The sequence below is a fragment of the Mercurialis annua genome, linkage group LG1-X (assembly GCF_937616625.2).
Source record: "Mercurialis annua linkage group LG1-X, ddMerAnnu1.2, whole genome shotgun sequence".
Classification (NCBI taxonomy): domain Eukaryota; kingdom Viridiplantae; phylum Streptophyta; class Magnoliopsida; order Malpighiales; family Euphorbiaceae; genus Mercurialis; species Mercurialis annua.
The window spans coordinates 9,932,609-9,951,746 of NC_065570.1; the positions used below are offsets into that span (position 1 = coordinate 9,932,609).

Consider the following 19,138-nt stretch of genomic DNA (forward strand, 5'->3'; position numbering starts at 1 on the left):
CAATCGGATTTGATAGTTTTACCTTGAAAACTTTGTGTTGGATAACCAATACATATTATGAGTGCTTTGTGATACAGCAATAAACATTTAATATAACTCGTTTCTTAAAATCAAATCTAAAATCCAACCGTAAATGCAATACATTTTGGATTACATGTAAATTTACTTTAAAATATTATATACTATACTAATTATTTTGTCAACACTCGATACATTATGGAATTAAAAAGAACTCCAAATAAAGAAAAAAGATAATAAAATTAATAGACATATAGATAAACTAAATAAACCTCCCACATTATTCATTAATAATAGAAACATACAAATATTATTACATTTTTAAGTAAACAGCTGAGTGTAAAGCTGCCATTGTTAATTAGGTGGGCAGAATAGGGTTTATTTTTTTAGCGTCGGTAAAACTTAAACATTAATGTTAAGGTTGATACCGCATCTTTCTCCGAGGAGGTTGATCACCAAGTTAATCGGTGCTGATACAGTAATACCAAGACTTTGAAGAATATTTGTTATGCACCTAATTGTAGTGGCTGCTCCAGCTTGCGCGTTGGTTTGTACGAGCAAAGGCAAGGTACTGCAACAAATTGTTGAAGGTGATGGTGATGGAGCGTTTCCGATGTCAACTGTGGTGCTTACATTAACACTAAGAATTCTTAAAATATCGATGCATGCACCGGCAACTAATGCAGGTTTCACACAGGCTATAGTGTCACCGATAATGTCACGCTTAGTATTTTTTATTCTGCTAGCACTATTGGTGTTGATCAATAGCCCTAAAACAATGAAAGGAACAACCATCTTTACTACATTGTTCAAATGACCCATTTTTCTTTCGATGCTTTTAGTTGGTTGAGGTTTTTTGTATTTTGTTTGTACTTCAAGTTAAGGGGCCGATGTTGTTCTTATATATGGACATATATTTGACTTATTGTAGATTTTAATTAAGAGATTAATTTGTAGCTTCATAGCCTGTCCCAACCCACTTGATGTTTGTTTGGATTCTAAAAATGCAAATTACTCCTATAATAAAAAAAATTAGGTAACATGCATTCATATGCGACGCATGCAACCAAATTAAACGGGAAAAAAATAAAATTCTAAGTACAATTATTTCAATTTAAAAAATATAGATAGAATTAAGACGGGAAACTGAAAAGCACGGGATAAAATTGACGATTTTAACATTTGAAATATAAACAGTAAAAAAGTCTTACGTGAATTTATTTGAATGGTAAAGCCTAGTGGATAATGTTCTCCACACAATATCTCTAAATCACGAGTTGACAATAAATTACAGCCTCATTATTAATAAATTGCACCATTTAATTAATTAGGCAAGTCTAAATTAATTGTGACAATTTTATTTAATTAATGTGTACCGTTTTAGAAACCTTTCAAAATTTTGACATTTCAGACACGAAACTTCACTTTTTACATAGAAAATTTTAAAATAACACTGCTTCGCCGTGTTCGGGTTCCCGTTTCCCCATATCCCTTTCCGTGTTACCTAGTTCTTTGTTACGATTATGAAATAATTAGTGGACAAATATAAGAACCGTGAGATTTAATAAAACCAAATCAACCCGAATTATATTATCTCTTCAACCGATCAAATTATTAATTTTAACTAAAAACTGATTTAATTGAATTAACTAAAATATTAAAAATGGAAAATTAAACCAGCCGAATTAGTCGGTTATTTTGGTTAATTTGGCTAATATAAAACAAAAATAACTAAAACAAAATATATATAATGTTTGATCAATTTTTTAATAATATATTTTTTAGTGTATATTTTTTATGATATTATATTTATATTTTTTTATAATTAAATTGTGCCCTACCTGAAATCGTAATCTGGCTTCGTCACTGGGTATATTTGAACCTTTCCGGTGTTGCGTGCTTACTTGATCTTGAAGCTAAACTTTAGGAGTATAAGTGATCCTTTTTTTCTTGAATATACGCTAAAGATTTATCAGGTTGACCAAGAATTCAAAATTCTAAATTTTTAAGCCAATTCTTTTGGTTAAATTGCTTTAAACTGTAAATATATCATCTAAAAGTATTTATAGAGAAAACCATCTTTTTCATTGTTTTGTTTTTGAAGTTCATTCCCTAAAGTTTTCTGATAAAGGGTAATTTTGGAAATTCGTGAATTTTGCGTAAATTGATGATTCTTGTTTTGCATGTTGCTTATTATGAATTATGAGTATTTGATCATGATGTTAGCTCTAGGTTGATTAATAATTCTCCGGTTGGATTTATTCGATCTATAATTGATATTTGAAGTTAAAATAATTTCAGATTTCGATATTTAAATGAGTTACTGTTATTGATTTCAACTAAAACTTCAAGCATGTATTTTGATATTTTTCTATTGTCATGGTTGTTAAAGGGGAATTATGTTGCTTATGATATTTGAATAATCAGTTGTTGTGAAATCGAGCCTTAGCCAATATCAATATTGTCAGTTTCGGAAATATCATATATGCTTGGAAATGAATTGAACGATTGATTTTAGATGTTGTTTATTTCATTTTAAATCTCAATTTTTTTGATTTTGAAAGATCAAAGCATAATCGATAATCGTAATAGCTGGGTACGTCGTAGGGGTATAATCTAGTCTAGTCGAGTCGAAACACTAGCAAACTCGAACTCGAGCTCGACTATAAATTTTGAAACTCAGTACTCGACTCGAACTCGGTCGAGCTTTATTTTCAGAACTCAAGCTCGAGCTCAATAAGATACTAAGATACTTGAGTTCGACTCGATCATTTCTAAAACAAATCTAAAATTAAATTTTAGAATAATTAATCTTTTTTAATTTATCCAATAGGATTCCACAAAACCATCCATTGAAAAACTTGTAAAATATTACAGTTCAAATAAGAAAAATATTCTCAAATTAGCATTACAACAACAAATAATATCATGTTTAATATTGGCTCCATAAGAACAATTTTTTGAGAAAATTAGCCAAATTAAAGTCCAACACCCATATCTCCACTGCAAATTGAATTTTGAGTATCTTCACAAGAGCCACTTCATTAACCGTACAAGTCTGTAAATAAAATAAAATTATTATTTAAACTATACAATAATAAAACTTTCATAGTCACACTGTCAAGTATATTAAAGCATTCCTATTATAATATAATAGCAATCTTGTTAAAATATGAGCATATATTACTTACTTTATGGAATATTGAGAATTTTTTCCAATGGTTTCTTCTCATTCTACAAGACAGGATTACAAATTCAATTAGATATGAGAATCATAAAAGCTAACTAATTTTGATGAAAGAATAAATGAAATAAAATATTACTTTTTTTTTGTTTTTCGCACCATGAAGATTGTGACACCAATCGCCCCCACAAAGTAAGACTTGAACTATTTCGGGCGATAAGGATGATTGATACGAATAATAACTCGACTTCCTGCACTAAAAGTAGCTTCTGATGCTACAGTTGTTATAAGAATCGAGATAAAATCTGATGTTTCAAAAAGTTCACTCTCCACCATTCTAAAGCATTAAATGGTACTAAATTACCGTCACAAATGTAGCATCCTTCATCAAGATAATTATCTAAATCTGACCTTGTTGGCTGAGTGGTTTCTATTGACCATACAAATTCATAAAATTCAGACCAACCTGAAGATGAAGCTTGATTACTCACCAATTTTTTCACTACTATTAGCAAGAAATCCAGCCACATTTATCATATATATCATATAAAGCTTTCTTCACTTTGACAATATTTGTTTGAACTTCTTGTTCCGGGTACATTTTTGGAAAATAAACGTCAATTACTGGCATCTTACTTCTTGGATCCAAAATGGCAGCCATAGACATCAATAAGTTACACTCCCTCAATACTTATCAAATTTATCTTTCATTATTTCACCATATCATGAATAAAATCATCTTCATTTTCATTTTGGTATATATTATCCAACAAGACTTTCACCCTAAAAATTTCATTAAGAAATAGGTTTGAGGTTGGATAATCACTACCATAAATGATATTAGTTGTTGTATTAAAGACTTATAAAATAGAACAAACCTTTTCCACTTTATCCTTATCTTCATTGCTCGGATAACAATAATAGTGCGGCTCTCGCTCTTTGTATCTCAGAAACACCTTTTTGAAATTAATCGCAACAGACAACATCTCATAAGTGGAATTCCATCTCGTTTTGCACTCCATAATGAGCTTCTTGAAAGGCAATCATAACTGTTGAACCTCATTTTTTCTCGGATGACTTGCTTATTTTAAATAGGCTTAAATGTACAAAAAATCACCAAATTTCACGTGTTTTTTGTATTTAACATGAACTTTTTATTTTGACATACAAATACATTCAAAATTTTGCAATAATGACACCGACACCGTTTTGGGTGTAAAACGGCACTGTTTTGAATGTAAATCAGCACCGTTTTGGCTATAAAACGGCACTGTTTTGGATGAAAAAAATGAAAAAATGATACATAATTGCAAACTTAGAAATTTCGTGTTAAATATGTCAAAATTAAAAATTCATGTTAAATAACAAAAATGCGCGAAAGTTGATGATTTTTGATGCATTTAAGTCTTTTAAATATGTGATTAAATGTTGAACTTTTTAACTCTAGATCCATAATTGTCGTTGCATTAAAACGCGTCTTGTATTTGACTCATATCCTTTGAATTTTTCATGTATTGATTGGTTTACTCGATATTTATATACTAGGTCGATGCCTACGTGCGGTTGATTCTATGATATTTAGTATTTTGTACGTTAACCCACTAAAACATCTGTAGTGTACAAAATAGGCTAAGAAGGACCTAAATTTGGATGTCACTTATTTTATGTAAATTTGTTGTAAGATGGAATTGAAAATTTGTTCATTTTTTGATTGATTATAGCTAATATATATTACATGTGTAGATGAGTTGTAGGTAAGAACAATGTGAAAGGTGAAGAAATTAAAAAGGATTTTTGGGAAAATAAAAAGTTGTGGCAATAAAAGGTTTTAATTGTGTTTAAGACACTTTAAATGAATAGAAGTTGAATTTTTTGAGAATGAAAATTTATGGACATGACCATGAGTGTGTGTTTAAGAAATTTTAAGTGGATAGGATCCAAATGGTTAGAGGTAATTGTGCACATAGCTGATGTAAAAGAGTCCGTTTGTTTAAACATTGTTGAAAGTTCATTAGCTCATAATTATAATAGAGAAAATGATCATTTATGCCCCTATGGTCTGTTTCCAGGATCAATTAGATCTTTAACATCCATAAAGGTTCAAATATGTCCCTAACGTCTTAAATTGTTGACAACCAGGTCTCTAATTTTGACACATAAAGGAGATGTTAAGGGCTTGATTGTCCAAATCGAGGGCCTGATTGTTCATTTTTTAAGACGTTAGGAGCATGTATGAACCTTTCTATATGTTGAGGGTTTACTTGATTTTAAAGTCAAACTATAGAGACATAAATAACATTTTTCCCATTATAATATAGTATAGATTCTGAATTTTGGCTTGTGTATGAGTGATGCTATGTTATGGAAGTGCATGTTGATTATATATTGCATGCTATTTGAAATTGAAGTTAGGATTGAATATCCTCAAGCGGCAATAGATTGACTAGATGATTTAAGATAAGATATGAATGCATACATATAGTTATACGTACATATAGTTATACGTTATTCGATGTTTGCTACGAATTTTGAAGCAACCACTTTCATTCGCTAACGCTAGTTATAATCTGTGGAATCAGATTGTGACATGTTCAAATGTAGGAGTTTCATGTTATAATTGCTCCGTACCCTTACAAATGTGCTTTCAGTTTCAAATCAAACAAAATCAATTTTTAAATTAAACAGAATCAATTTTTGATTTGTTTTTAAACAACCGAACTAAACCCGTTTTATAAGAATTTTAATTATTTCAAACAGAGCCAAATAGTTCAATTCAGTTTTTTTAGTTTCAAAACCGAATGAAACAATCAAATCTATACTATACTATAAAGCTGAGCTCCAAATAATAAATCAACCTTATTCAGCCATGTGGACTCTTTAACATATGACATGTGGACTCTACTTAATTAAAAACTCTTTTAACTTTTCCATCATCAATTCGACTGTTACTATAAAACTGTAACAGTTCTACTACTTTAATAGTGTAACTTCGACTGAAACTCTTCCCCTTCTTTCTATTTTTTCTTCTTTATAAAACATCACCTTACAAACCTGAAAAATTAAAACCTCTATAAATTGCAAAGAGCCTCCAGAACTTTCATATTGCAAAAAGCGTGAGTACCACATTTTCTCCAAAAAAAGGTTAGTTCCATCTTCCTTCATATTGCAGTTAATTTCATCCTTATTAATTTTCATGAAACCTATAGAGAAAACATAATTTCTGATTTTAAATCCAAAAGATTTGAGTTACAAGTGCAAGGTATATAAGCAGCAGCTGCCTATTGATTAGTAATTGTTTCGATGAGAGATAAATTATTATGCTCTTTGTAGTGCAGTTTATATTTTCACAAAATGAAAAAAAACCATAATTATATGTATGTTAGTGGCAATTAAATAAGGGTTTGTGATTGAAGAAATTAGTTTCAGCAAAACAAATGTTATTGTGAAGATAACTCTCAATTGAAAATAAGTTGATAGGAATAATAGTTATATACATCTCAAATGAAAATTACACCTTTATTAATGTTATCTTTCCAATATCTGGGTAACGAAAAGCCAACTGATATATACTTACTTGATTTCTTACTTGCATTGATAAAAACAGGTTAACAGTGAAATTGTTTTTCTTTTTTATTTACTTTTTTTTTACTTAATCCAAGTTTGATGAGAAGCATTTTTATTTTTGATGATTTTATTGACAATAAATAGAATAATTAAAGAACTTCATTTTCTTTTTAATATATCAGTTAAATGTGAATCTTTGAAAATTTGTTTATATATAGATTTTCTTGTCATACTTATTTTTCTAATTTAATTATGCATATTTGTTGTATGTATATTTGATATGAAAAGTTTTAAAATCTAATACAATTACACTAAAATTAAAAAAAATTATGGTTACTAAATTCAAAGAGTTTTTATTAATGTAAAATAGTTGTGAAATTTGGACAGTTTTATTTCATGTTCACATGTTATAAAATTTCAAAAGTTATGATATATATTACGCAATAATATATATACATATATACATGTACTAATTTAGAATTTCAAAAGTTTTATGGTTATAAAATTTGAATAGTTTTTATGTGATAATAATGTTTATAAATTAATAAATTCAAAAACAATTATATTAATAAACTATAAAATTAAATTACATTATAATTTAGAAATCTAATTATATTAAATTTAGGATGTAAATTTCTTATATTATACACAAAATTGAATTATTAAATTTTTAATTACACCCCGCGCAACGCGCGGGCATCGACCTAGTTATTTGATAATTTCAAACCGAAAATTCGGATTGGGATTTTCCACACTCTACTAACCGTTGAAATAAAATATCGAATGAAAACACATGGAGTATGCGAGAGAACTTTTGAGCTCATATTTCTCCATCCCACAGTTCTTCAAGGCTTTTGTAAGGACTAAGCGTTTGATGGATCGCAACTTCCCCACGGAGGAGCCTTAGCTGAAGACACAACACCGTGATATGTAGTGAGCATATTATTATGGATTAATTACTTTTACCTGCATGAGTTTAGGTCCGAACTACTGTTTTTCCATGAATTTTAAAAATTTACTACTTTTTATCCCTCATATTTTAATTTTCTTTAACTAAAACTCTCTTTTATAAGAAGATTTTAACTATTTAAATAAAAGGAAACAATAATTCGGACCTAAACTAAACTCATGGAGGTAATAATATGATCCTAATTTTTTTGACTATTAGGCTACTTGTACTCATATTTGAGTCTCAAAAGAAAAATGTATACCTGGTGGATTTCTGAAAATTTTGAGAAGAGCTCTGGAGGAATACACCAATCAAACAAGCTTAAATTTTGTTTGATCCTCGATTCATTTACGCTCTTCGGAAGAACACTGTGACCGCTCTGCATACCCCACCGAAGAGCGATTTGTGCTGCTGATTTGTTTAGGTTCTCTGCAATTTCAATAAGTATTGGTTCCTTTAAGATCTCTCCCTTAATCCAAGATCCTGGAGATCCAAGAGGGGAGTATGCCTGTTCAAATAGAACTCAGGAAAATTTAGGCATTGAGCTTCAAAATTTCGAGCAACGAGATATTTCTTAGTGATTTCATGTCAAAAATTTCCTATATCAATAATATTTATTAAATTTTCACGGTCATTAAACTTTCATTTGGTGCAAGAGATTCTTTCTGTTGCTACATGACATGGAAATTCGATTGCTGACGACTAATTTAACCTGAAATTACTAAAGAAAACGTCTCGTTGCTTATCATTTTGGACTTCAGTGTCTCCCTAATTAAAATGAAATAACACGAAAGTTTAGTGACCCTGAAAATGTAATACGTACCTAGCAGAACCTATTATTCAAACTATCAAATGAAATGATAACGGGTATAAATATGATTGAGACACAATCGCAGAGCGTTACCGAGAGATGAATTCCGGTTGATTTACAGAAATTATGAAGTGCAGGTTGCTGCCAAACAGGGTGGCATTCCACCTGATTAACAGCAGGTGTTACTTTTGCATATTCTAGGAGATGTTGCAGCTTTTTCGTGAGAAGTTACTGATACCAATCGCTCGTGCCTGTCCTGATGCATATAAGCCTTCCATTGCAGTCCATGTCTCTGGCAGGCACAAGGGAGCCATGTTTTCAGGGTCCCAGCCTTTACTTCCTGCCTTTGTACGAAATGGCCAATGTACCTGCACGGAAACATTTCAATCCGCAATCACAATCATCCATGATTTAACCACCTTATGTTACACGAAAACTTGACGAGTCTAACCTATTGGCTTTTCGTTTCTTTTCTATTTCCGGAAATTTTGAAATTTTAGATTTATAACCTATACTTGTAAGAAAATATCGTTTTACCGTTTTTGTTTGAACAAGCGTGTTTCAATGTTTCTGTTTCCCTGCAACATACCGCCTATTCTACTATTATCTAAATAGCGATTGAGGCATACAAGATAGAGATCAATATAGTCAAGCTGCAGATCGTCTAAACTCTTAGTCAAGGCCTTTGAGACATCTTCAGGAGCGTGGTCACTACACCTGCAAATGTTACATTTTTTTAGTAAAAAGGCGTAATCAGTTTAAAAGTAACATCGGAAACGTGTATGGAACGAAATTTTTGCAGGCATACCATAGCTTAGATGTGATAAATAGTTCAGTACGTTCGACTACTCCAGAAGAAAATATTTCCTTCAGTGCATCTCCTATCTGCATTATATCAGTAAAAAACGAACCATAAAAACGTATCGAAAATTGAAGTATTAACAAACACAATATTGATGCATTTACCGTTCGAATGCAATACATTACATTTGGTAGTTGATGGTTACCTCTTTTTCATTGTTGTACACTTTGGCACAATCAATATGCCGGTAGCCAGCCTGCAAATCGAACAACCGAAGTATGTTTTATGCATTTACGCTTTTACTAATTCTAATCATATATTTTATTCTTATCAGTTTTATTCTGTCCAGATTCACTCAATTGAACTAATTCAATATGATTTTGCTCACGTCACAATCAATGAATAATTATTTTTTTCTTGTGTTTGTCTTTTCGATTTGATTGGACGATATGATTCTGATAAATAAGAAGCAATATATGGGATTATAAGGGGGAAAAAACCTTGATAGCAGCTTTGATAGCATCACCAACAACACCAGGTTCAGCCTTCCATGTACCCAAGCCAATGGATGGAATCTTGGCACCCGTATTCAGATCAAAATATTTGTTTTCTTTCTCCATTTTTCTTAAAAAATATTTAGATAAATAAGTAACAAACACCGAGTAATTAATTTTTTAGAATGTACACAAATTTGGACTATGCAAAGCCGAAGTTTGAATGCTATTTTTTAGTTGAGGTTGTATGTGATATGGTTACTTGTGGAGGAGGCCTCAGCAGCTCCTACAGATGTGGATCCTTGATAAGATTATATTGTTTCCTAAACAATTTTGTTTGAGAGACGATGATTTAGATTGTTCTAAAATCTTAAACACAACAAATGGCATTTCAACAAGGGGACTACATATTTTTCTTAATTCTTTTGTTATGATTACGACAGAGCGGAAGATTGTAGCCATAATGCCTATGGAATCTTTATTAATAGAATTTGTGACTCGGAGTTAAATAATTCACCCTCGGTAATTTAATCAATTCAGATAATACTCTTTAAGCCTAACAATAGAAAAATATCGTCCTCAATTGATCGAAAAATAGAAAGTATTTGTCCTTAAATTATCAAACTTGCTGAGGGCAAGTTATTCTACCGAAAGTCAGGGACTTAAGTTTTTCATATCTGGTTTTCTATATTAGAGATACAATTTCTATTATAAAATTGGATAAAAAGAAGAAATAGGGCATAAAATTGACAAGATGTTGATCTTCAAATATACCTAGATCATGAGAAGATATTATAGCCATAAAAGTGGTATAAGGAAAAACAATCTGTATTTGAACTGCATTTACTCATTCAAAATTGGATTAACAATCCATTTCATCACTCATGGAAGAGTCTGTATAACATAAATTGGTACCTTTATGATTCATCAAGTTCATCAATTCAAGTATTTCCCTCTCTGAAATTCTAAACAAATCAGAACAAAAAGCTAAAATGGGCAGATGCCCTTACCCATTATAGAAACATGGCCACATACCCTCCTATGAAACATTATTGCATGAGCAGGTTTCGGAGTTACTTCTCCACAAAATTCTTGATATTCACCAGCCATTGCACGTATTCTTTCTCGTCCTTGTTTCTCATGTAATCAAATAGAAAGTTTGTCGTGCTCGGTTTAATCCCTCTAATCTCAAGATATTTGTGGAAAGCCTTCTGCAAATTTTCATCCAAATCCCTGCCAAATGGAAGCTCATGTCAGAAAAATATCATCACAAAGAGTCCATGAATAACACACATTGTGGTCGCGGTATTAGAAACTCACCCAAAATCAGGCCCTTCGTATGCAAGTTGGTCTTCAGAAGACTCAGGATTCTTAATCGACAGGGTATCGATTGTGATCTCATCTGCGTACGCAGTGATGCCAAACTCAAGACACTGGCCATTTCCTTTAGAAATACTTACAATCATCGGAATGCAAACTGGAACAGTTGACTCCTCTTTATCCTGGTCATCATTGTCGTCCTCAGCTTCGTCATCAGGATTACTAGGTAAATCAACTTCAACTTTGATGATCTCATCCTTGTAATTTCTTTCTAATAAAATTGTTCTCTCTCCAGGATTATCTTGGATTTCAAAAGAAAATCCTTCAGGAATAATCTCATCTGCCTGGAATTACCAAGCACATAATATTTAGAAAAGCTTTAATTGTCCATGAACAGTCAAATGTCATCTCAAAATCTTCAATAATAATTACTTAAAAAAATACTACAAATGATAAAAATTACTTCATTCAACAACATTTCAAAATTGGGCTCTAGTAAGTAGCTCCACAAAGCTGAAAATTAACTCCATGAATATAGAATAATTAACAGATAACAGATGATTGCCACTGAAAAGCTCAATTGCAATTGCCTAAAAGGTTACCCAAATTGACATTAGAAGCAACGATGGAAGGAGGGAGGGGGGCATGGGATGGCCTTGGCCCCTCCAACTTTTCAAAATTATTAAATTTAGCATAACTTTTCAAAATTGTTAAAATTAGTATAAGTTGGCCCCTAGTTTTCAAAAATTATCTCCCCATATATAATATATATTGTAATTTGGCCCCGCTAACATAGAATTTCTAGCTTCGTCACTGATTAGAAGTGCTATCATTTGCAAAATTAGCTTTCAATCTACTGAACAGAACATAGATTAAGAGAAACGGAGAAAATCCCGATAGAAATTACAACAACTATTGGAAGATTAACTGCAGTACGAAATAAATTTAGTACACAAATTGAAAAATTAAAATAGCTAATCGCATGGAACATGATATTCAAAGAACTTCAAATTGCACAATTAGAAGCACCAAAACAAATTAACAAAAGCAAAGAAGAAATAAACAAGAATTGAAAAAACTGACATTTTTAGGTTCCTCGGCGCAGTCAATTTCGGACTGGAGGACTCCGAGCAGACTGGCATCAGCGCTCGGTTTCGATGACGAGGCAGTAGAGAATCGCGAGAATGGAATAATAAAGTGTGGGCGTACGACAAAGTGGTGACCGCCGAGACTCTGCTTTTCGACACCGCCGACTACGGCGGAGGTAGCGCTGTGAAAGGTTCTACTGCGAGCACGCACTGAGCGGGCGAGAGGCAGTGCGGATCTGCGGAAAATTGAACTGAAGGCCATTTCTTTGTTTTTAGGGGTTTTGGCAAATGTTAATTTTGTTAGGGTTTATGGTGAAGGGGTTTTGGGTTCCTCTCTTTAAGGGTTAAATGTTTTTGGCTAATATATATTTCTGCCCCTTAAATTTAACATTTTTATCATCTATAAACTCCAACTTTAAGAATAATTATTTATACTTCTAAATTGAAACTTTTTATGAGAAAGTGATGATAAGGATAAAAAGTTGTTTATGGAGAAGGGTTTTGGGTTCCTCACTTTAAGCTTAGTGATTACAGGAAAAGGCTTTAGACTGGCCTTGTTGTTAGAGCAAAAGAATATTTAAAACCCTAAGGTGGATAGGTGGATCACTTAACAATATATAGTGGTTTAAAATGATAACACCGAATCCTATCTCTGTTAAAAAAATTTGTCTGTCTCTGTCAATAATCCGACGTAGAATTACTTCACCCACGTAAAATGGTCGGTTAGTAACAGTTAAAAGAAAAATAAAGAAACGCGAAAGATATAAAGTGAAAGTACGAAATATTTCATTTTAGGAGAATAGCAAAGTAAGAAACAGAAAAAGAAAGATAAGAAGTTGCAATATGTTAGGGCCATGACCCTCAAGCATGTTTTGGGATCCCCCGGCTACAAGAAATAAGAAGGAAAATAAAACGCAACAAAAGAGATATATCTCTCAGACAAGGCAACGAATATGTGAGAAATATATTTCATACGTCAACGACCAAGCGATATGATATGCATTTTTCGTAAAACAACAACCAAAATATATGGAAAACATTTCTCATAAGGTAATAGCCAAAATACATGAAAAACATTTCTCGTGAAGCAGCGAACAAAATCCATGAGGAACATCTCCCACAATGCAAATAAATAAAGGAAAGAAGGCATCATCCATAAAACAACAACAATAACATCAAACAAAGGGAGACAGAAAACAACATACTTAAAAAAAATAAGTCTTTGTTCATTTTTAATGCTAATCACTTTAAGCTCCGCCGACCACTTCCGAAGGCAGTCAGTTTTATAAAAATATATATTGGTAGGGCTTTTCCCCACAAATAGATTGGACCGATTGATATACCAATAATCAAGTTTTCAGTCAACTGGTGGAATTCGAGCTAATAAGATAACAAAAAAAAGAAAAAATAGATATTCAACTCCAAGAATCAACATTTTATTAAATTAAAAAAATAAATATGTGCGGCACAAGTAGGGGCCACACTCCCTTACTTAAAAAGAAAAAGAAAAGGAGAAAAAGAATGGAGAAAAAAACTACACCAATTGAAAGCTACTTACGAGTATTTTGTGAGAAGGCACAAAGGGAGAAGAGGAAGCAATAGTGAAACTTTTCAACGGTCGAGAAGTATGAGAACTAGAAGAAGAAATAGCAAGACCTTTCAACGGCTGAGAACCAGAAATGCCAACAAGACGACTTTGAAAGTGATGAAGAAGCAGAGACTGCAATAACAATGCCACCGGATGAACTCGGAGAACCAGTTGCAAAGAAGAAGAACGTCTTCGTTCATTAAGGGCTGACAAGCATTGACCCCGGAAACAACCCAGAACAACCTGCAGAAAAGATACATCAGCCCATGATGAGCTTGGAGGATCGCTGAACGAACATGCCGGCGATACTACTAAAACATAAGAGGAACCACCTCGGTGGGCTCCTTTAACTGCTCCTCAACCGCTTGACAAGCCAATTCAATCTATTCCTTATCAGCAACGGGCTCACTTCTATTAAGGGTGGCATTATTATAAGCCTTCTCCAAGTCAACCAGATGATCGCTTCTAGAGCCCCTCAACCTGCTTACCACGAAGATCGAGCTGTTTCTCCAAAAAAGAAGCGAGAACAATCTTCTCATGAAGACTAGCCTTGAAATCATCATTAGCAGCCCTAAGGGACGCATTCTCCTCCCCTTGCTTTCTATAACACTCTTGAATTCTCTTTAGGACCTAGACATATTTTCCAACTGGCCATTGAGATCTGAATGACCATCGACCCAAGCAGACAAACAGGAGCGCTCGCCTTCCAACTAACGCACACCCTCCAAAACACGAATGGTGTCCCCAAAGAGAGTAAGAGCAATCTCCTTACTGGACATGGTGTCGTAATGAGAAGAAGGAACTTAGCACCTATGAAGCACCGATACGGGTACGGGTACGGACACGGGTACGGGTACGGACACGGGTACGGGTACGAGGAACGACATTTTAAAAGAAAATAGGACACGGGTACGACGGGGACACGACAATTTTTTTATTTTTTAAAAATATATATTTACTCGTATATAAGGTTTCAAGATGCAAAAACAATAAATATTACTCCCTCCATTCCTAATTAAATGACGTTTTAGGCATGTGCACACAGATTAAGGAATCATTTAATATACACAAAACTTCTTAGAATGCCCTTACTGCAGCTTTGTCAGTATTTACAATTATCAATATTTTTTCATAGTAAAGTTGCCAAAAACGTAAAACCTTCTTCTGCCATTGTTAAGGTCAACCATTACTGCTCAATATTTCACTCATTTTTAGTTTGCTCCTTTCTTCTTCATTGAGTTTCAGATCTAATAATAATGTTTCAACTTTTTCTTAACTCAATTTTAAATCCAAAACCACCAATATAATAAATCTGGTTTTCTTTTATCAAGTGGATCTCAGCTTTCCATGTTTGGCCATCACCATCTTACCAAAACTCATCCACCAGACCTCCATCAGCCACCACCACCACCTCCAAATCAACAGCCGCCATACCCGCTTCCTCTATTTTTAACAAATATACAATCACCCTTCAGATTTGAAGGAACTAAGAAAATTAATGAAAGTTAGAAAAAAAAATTAAAGGGATGAAGATTAGTCAATCCGTAGCTAAAGCTCTCTTGAATAGAACTCTTAAAAATGTATAGTGAATGGATTTAGCGAGAAGATATCTTTTGAAAAGAAAATAGTCTTTTGAAAAGAAATGTCATTTTAGGTAAAAGGTGGTGTTAATATTCAACACGTCATTCATTTTGGAATATTATGGAATGTCTAAAACGTCAAATAATAAGGAACGGAGGGAGTATGTCACAATATGCATAAGTAATACATAAGTTAGCTGTACTAACAATTTCAACATAAATTTAAGTCATTCAAAATCAAACTAAGTCCAATAAGAAGTTTTAAAGAACAAATATGTCTTTAACAAGAAGCAAAAGTACTTGAAATAAAAACAACAAACTAGATATAAGTAAGAATTATCTTCACTCCAATATAGTTTCAAAATAATCATCTCTATCTTCGTCAACAAACAACATAGACTCAAATTCTGGTTCATCAAGGGATAGATTAGCAATCTCAAGAATATCCGCACCATCCGCCGTCTCAAACTCATCACCACAAATGTCCCACATTTTTGTCTCTCCTTTCTCATATTGTGTTGTGTTTCGAGATAGAAGGCGCAAGTTAGTGTGTACAAACACTAAATTCTCGGCTCGTTTAGGAGTACACTTGTTCCTTCGCATCGAATGGATAAATGAGTAAGTACTCTAATTCCGCTCACAACAACAAGAAGAAGTCGGTTGCCCAAGAAGTTTAATCGCTATAGATTTCAAATTTGGAGTAATCTCTCCATGATCAAGCCACCAATAAGATGGTTCCATGTGACTCCTATTATTGATGGTAGGGGTGAGCATTCGGTCGGTTCGGTCAAAACCGATCCGAAAATTGCCAAACCGACCAAACTGAATGTTGTAATATTTTTGACTGAACCGACCGAACAAAGAACATTAACAGAATCTGTTTCGGCCGAATTTTTTTCGGTCGGTTCGGTTAAATGGGCTATTTATGGGTTTTTATGGGCTTTTTCCATTACATATGCTTTAAAAATCAATTAATTTTTTTTCACAAATTCAAATAATTGAATTCTATGAAAATTAGAAAGAAATCAAACATTTTCTCACAAATCCAAACAATATACCATAACAAGAATTAAATTCAAAAAAGATATCAACCTACTTTTCATAATAAGCATTCAAAATTTTGAGTATTCGGTCGGTTCGGTTAAAGTGTAAATTTTAAATTATTAACCGAGCCGTTAACCGATAACCGAAAATTTATATTTTTTTAACCGAATCGACCGAATAAAAATTTATCACCGAGCCAAACTAACCGAAATTCACTGGTTCGGTCGGTTTGGTCGGTTTTTTCAAAACTTTGCTCACCCCTAATTGATGGAGTCGAAATCACCAAACTCTTCTCTTAAAGATGAGAATTTGGCAAATTCGATTTGAACTTTTCTTCGATCGTCGGCATTCGGAAAGAAGCGTCTAAAGCATTGCTTTCTTTCATTCGAAATCTCCAAATCATTATGAGGAGCTACACGTCCAACGCCACCTTTAATCCAATATTCGGTATAATACCTATAAAACATAAAGAGGTGTACACCATAATTATTCATATTTTATAATAATTATTGACTACGTTTATAACATATAAAATAAGAGAATGAAAAATTAATTACCAAGGATTCAATGAGTGAGCCAAGCAATGAAGAGGATTGTTGCTCTTATTCCACCGATACACTAAAATCTCATGAATTGTATCATAAAAAGTAGACTTTTCATTGTCTTGCTTCTTCTCATGTTGATAAATAATAGCCTTTACCTTTTCAATCATTGAATCCCACTTATCATAAATCAAGTGAAGGCATGGCTTGTCCGTGTCGGCAAATCTCAACATCTCATAAACTGGAGCCGTAAAATCAACAACATATTTAATCTTGTCCCACCATTCATCATCTAGCACTTCGTCTCAAAAATGTTTAGCTTTCTCGCGATCTTCATCCTTTAAAGTATCTCATTTGTCACTTATAACTATAAGTGAAAGGTCACGCTTGATAGCTAACATTCTCTTAAGCATTATAACCACCGATGCAAAACGCGTAGGAGCAATCGCTAACATCTTCAAAGTTTCATATTCATTGTAAATAGCATTACTCATGCTATGGCCTATAATGAAATTCCTTATAGAAAATGCATCATTTGCCACTTCGGTAATCCACTTACATTCTTGATATGTCTCTTCATTATATTCGGTATTCTTTGCGCCACAAATAGCCTTAAATTCCAAGTTAAGAGTTTGGACTACACAAGGTGTCCAATAAATGGTTGGAAACTTACTTTCAATAAGTACCCCGGCGGCTCTACAAACCGGAGCATTATCCGTAATTACTTGCACAACATTTTGCTCTCCAACATTTTTTATTTGCTCTTTAAGTAAATTGGCAATAAAAAATTTGTCTTTATACTCACCTTTACAATTGACGGCTTTCAAGAACATAGGACCACTTTCGGATGTCGAATAAAGTTGATAATTGGCCTTCTTTGAGGATTGGTACACCCATCGGAAATCAAGCTCAAACCGTGCTCCACCCACTTCATCTTGGTTAGTTGTAATATTAATCTTTCGATATTTGTTCTTTCTTTTTGAAGCAAAGTAGTGCGCAATAAATTGTATCCGGGAGGCAAGTACCCAATAATATTGTTGTTGGCCACATAAGTGTATGAGCTAACATAATATGGGTTTCTAGCAAGATGAAAAGGAAGCCGGCTGGTGTAAAACATTCTAGCGATCTCACTATGTAAATGTTGCACACGATCATCATTCACTAGCTTTTCGAAAGGACCCGAATCCAAATATTTTGATTTTCGCTTCTTTGAACTAAATGATTCAACTCCCTCTACTCTCGAACCACTAATCCCTGATGTTCCTCCGATACCACATAAAGGACTAGAAAAAGAAGCACTAACTTGAGAAATAGAAGTCGGTAGAGGCACTTTTTTAGGTTGATTTCTCTTTGCCTCTAATTCGGCACCTTCTACTTCTTTTCGCAATTGCGAATGGATCTCATTACTAACTTTAGAGCAAACTCTAATTCCACAAATTTTAATCTTCAACAAATGGGCATGAATTCTAGTATAAGACCCATTAAATTTCATGTTACAAAACTGACACATGAACCTTTTATTCCCTCATTTTCCTTTAAATTTATCAAGTATATATGGTTACATGATTATATAGAGGAGAGTTACCTTCAACTTCAAGTGATTTTGATGCATTATCGTTATTAGCTTCAGCATTTGAAAAAGAACTTTCCATTGAAGAAGCGAGTTAGGTTTTTTTTTAAGAGAGGGACTGCTTTAATTTTTTTAATATAGGGCTGCAGTATTTTTTAAAAAAATATGGGCTGTTGTGTTTCTTATAAAATAGGGGCTGTTTTTTTTAAATTAAAAATAGGGTTTACTTTAAGTTATTATCTAATTGTATTTGTGTTTAGGCCCATTTATTTTTATAAAACAAAATCCATACAAAAAAATAATCTAAAATTAACTAAAATGCCACTAGAAGTGTCCCCGGCGTGTCCCCTTCTTTGACTAGTCAAAGGTACGGGGGACACGCCACGTGGCGTGTCGGGTACGTATTACCGGCGTGTCCCCGTGTCCCCATGTCGACTCCCTAGATACGGCACTCCGACGGAGTGTCGGTGGTTCATAACTTGGCACATAAAGAAATGGCAAAAAACAAACGCACGTGGCTGGCGTCCAGAGGAGCTCCCTTGGACAGGATGAAACAATTTGTATCCACAAGATTTCCCTTGGTA

At 33.2% G+C, this 19,138-nt stretch overlaps 2 protein-coding genes and 1 pseudogene across 2 annotated transcripts; all 3 read right to left on the minus strand.

Moving 5' to 3' along the window:
- Positions 1 to 7,307: 7,307 nt before the first annotated feature.
- LOC126665512 (NADPH-dependent aldo-keto reductase, chloroplastic-like) lies at positions 7,308 to 10,545 on the minus strand (annotated as a pseudogene).
- An 89-nt stretch (positions 10,546 to 10,634) lies between these two features.
- On the minus strand, positions 10,635 to 12,555 carry LOC126665513 (uncharacterized protein At2g39795, mitochondrial-like). The gene is made up of 3 exons (XM_050358332.2): positions 12,226 to 12,555; positions 11,143 to 11,486; positions 10,635 to 11,055 (listed from the first exon to the last, which is right to left on the minus strand). Exons 1-3 carry the CDS (start codon positions 12,490 to 12,492, stop codon positions 10,896 to 10,898), a joined length of 771 nt encoding a protein of 256 aa, XP_050214289.1. The 5' UTR covers positions 12,493 to 12,555; the 3' UTR covers positions 10,635 to 10,895.
- A 4,147-nt stretch (positions 12,556 to 16,702) lies between these two features.
- LOC126659729 (uncharacterized) lies at positions 16,703 to 18,636 on the minus strand. Its single transcript, XM_050353096.1, has 5 exons — positions 18,547 to 18,636; positions 18,132 to 18,428; positions 17,346 to 18,045; positions 17,000 to 17,225; positions 16,703 to 16,898 (listed from the first exon to the last, which is right to left on the minus strand). The coding sequence occupies exons 1-5, from the start codon at positions 18,634 to 18,636 to the stop codon at positions 16,703 to 16,705; spliced, it is 1,509 nt and encodes a 502-aa protein (XP_050209053.1).
- Between the last annotated feature and the right edge of the window lie 502 nt (positions 18,637 to 19,138).

Excerpts from the sequence above, each read along its gene's own strand:
- LOC126665513 (XM_050358332.2), bottom strand. The coding sequence starts at position 12,492 with ATGGCCTTCAGTTCAATTTTCCGCAGATCCGCACTGCCTCTCGCCCGC. Across the intron at positions 11,487-12,225 it reads GCGCCGAGGAACCTAAAAAT|GCAGATGAGATTATTCCTGA; the intron begins GTCAGTTTTTTC and ends TGGTAATTCCAG. Across the intron at positions 11,056-11,142 it reads TACGAAGGGCCTGATTTTGG|GGATTTGGATGAAAATTTGC; the intron begins GTGAGTTTCTAA and ends TCCATTTGGCAG.
- LOC126659729 (XM_050353096.1), bottom strand. The coding sequence starts at position 18,636 with ATGGAAAGTTCTTTTTCAAATGCTGAAGCTAATAACGATAATGCATCA. Across the intron at positions 17,226-17,345 it reads CCTTTCACTTATAGTTATAA|TTTATGAGATGTTGAGATTT; the intron begins GTGACAAATGAG and ends TTACGGCTCCAG. Across the intron at positions 16,899-16,999 it reads GCTCACTCATTGAATCCTTG|GTATTATACCGAATATTGGA; the intron begins GTAATTAATTTT and ends TATGTTTTATAG.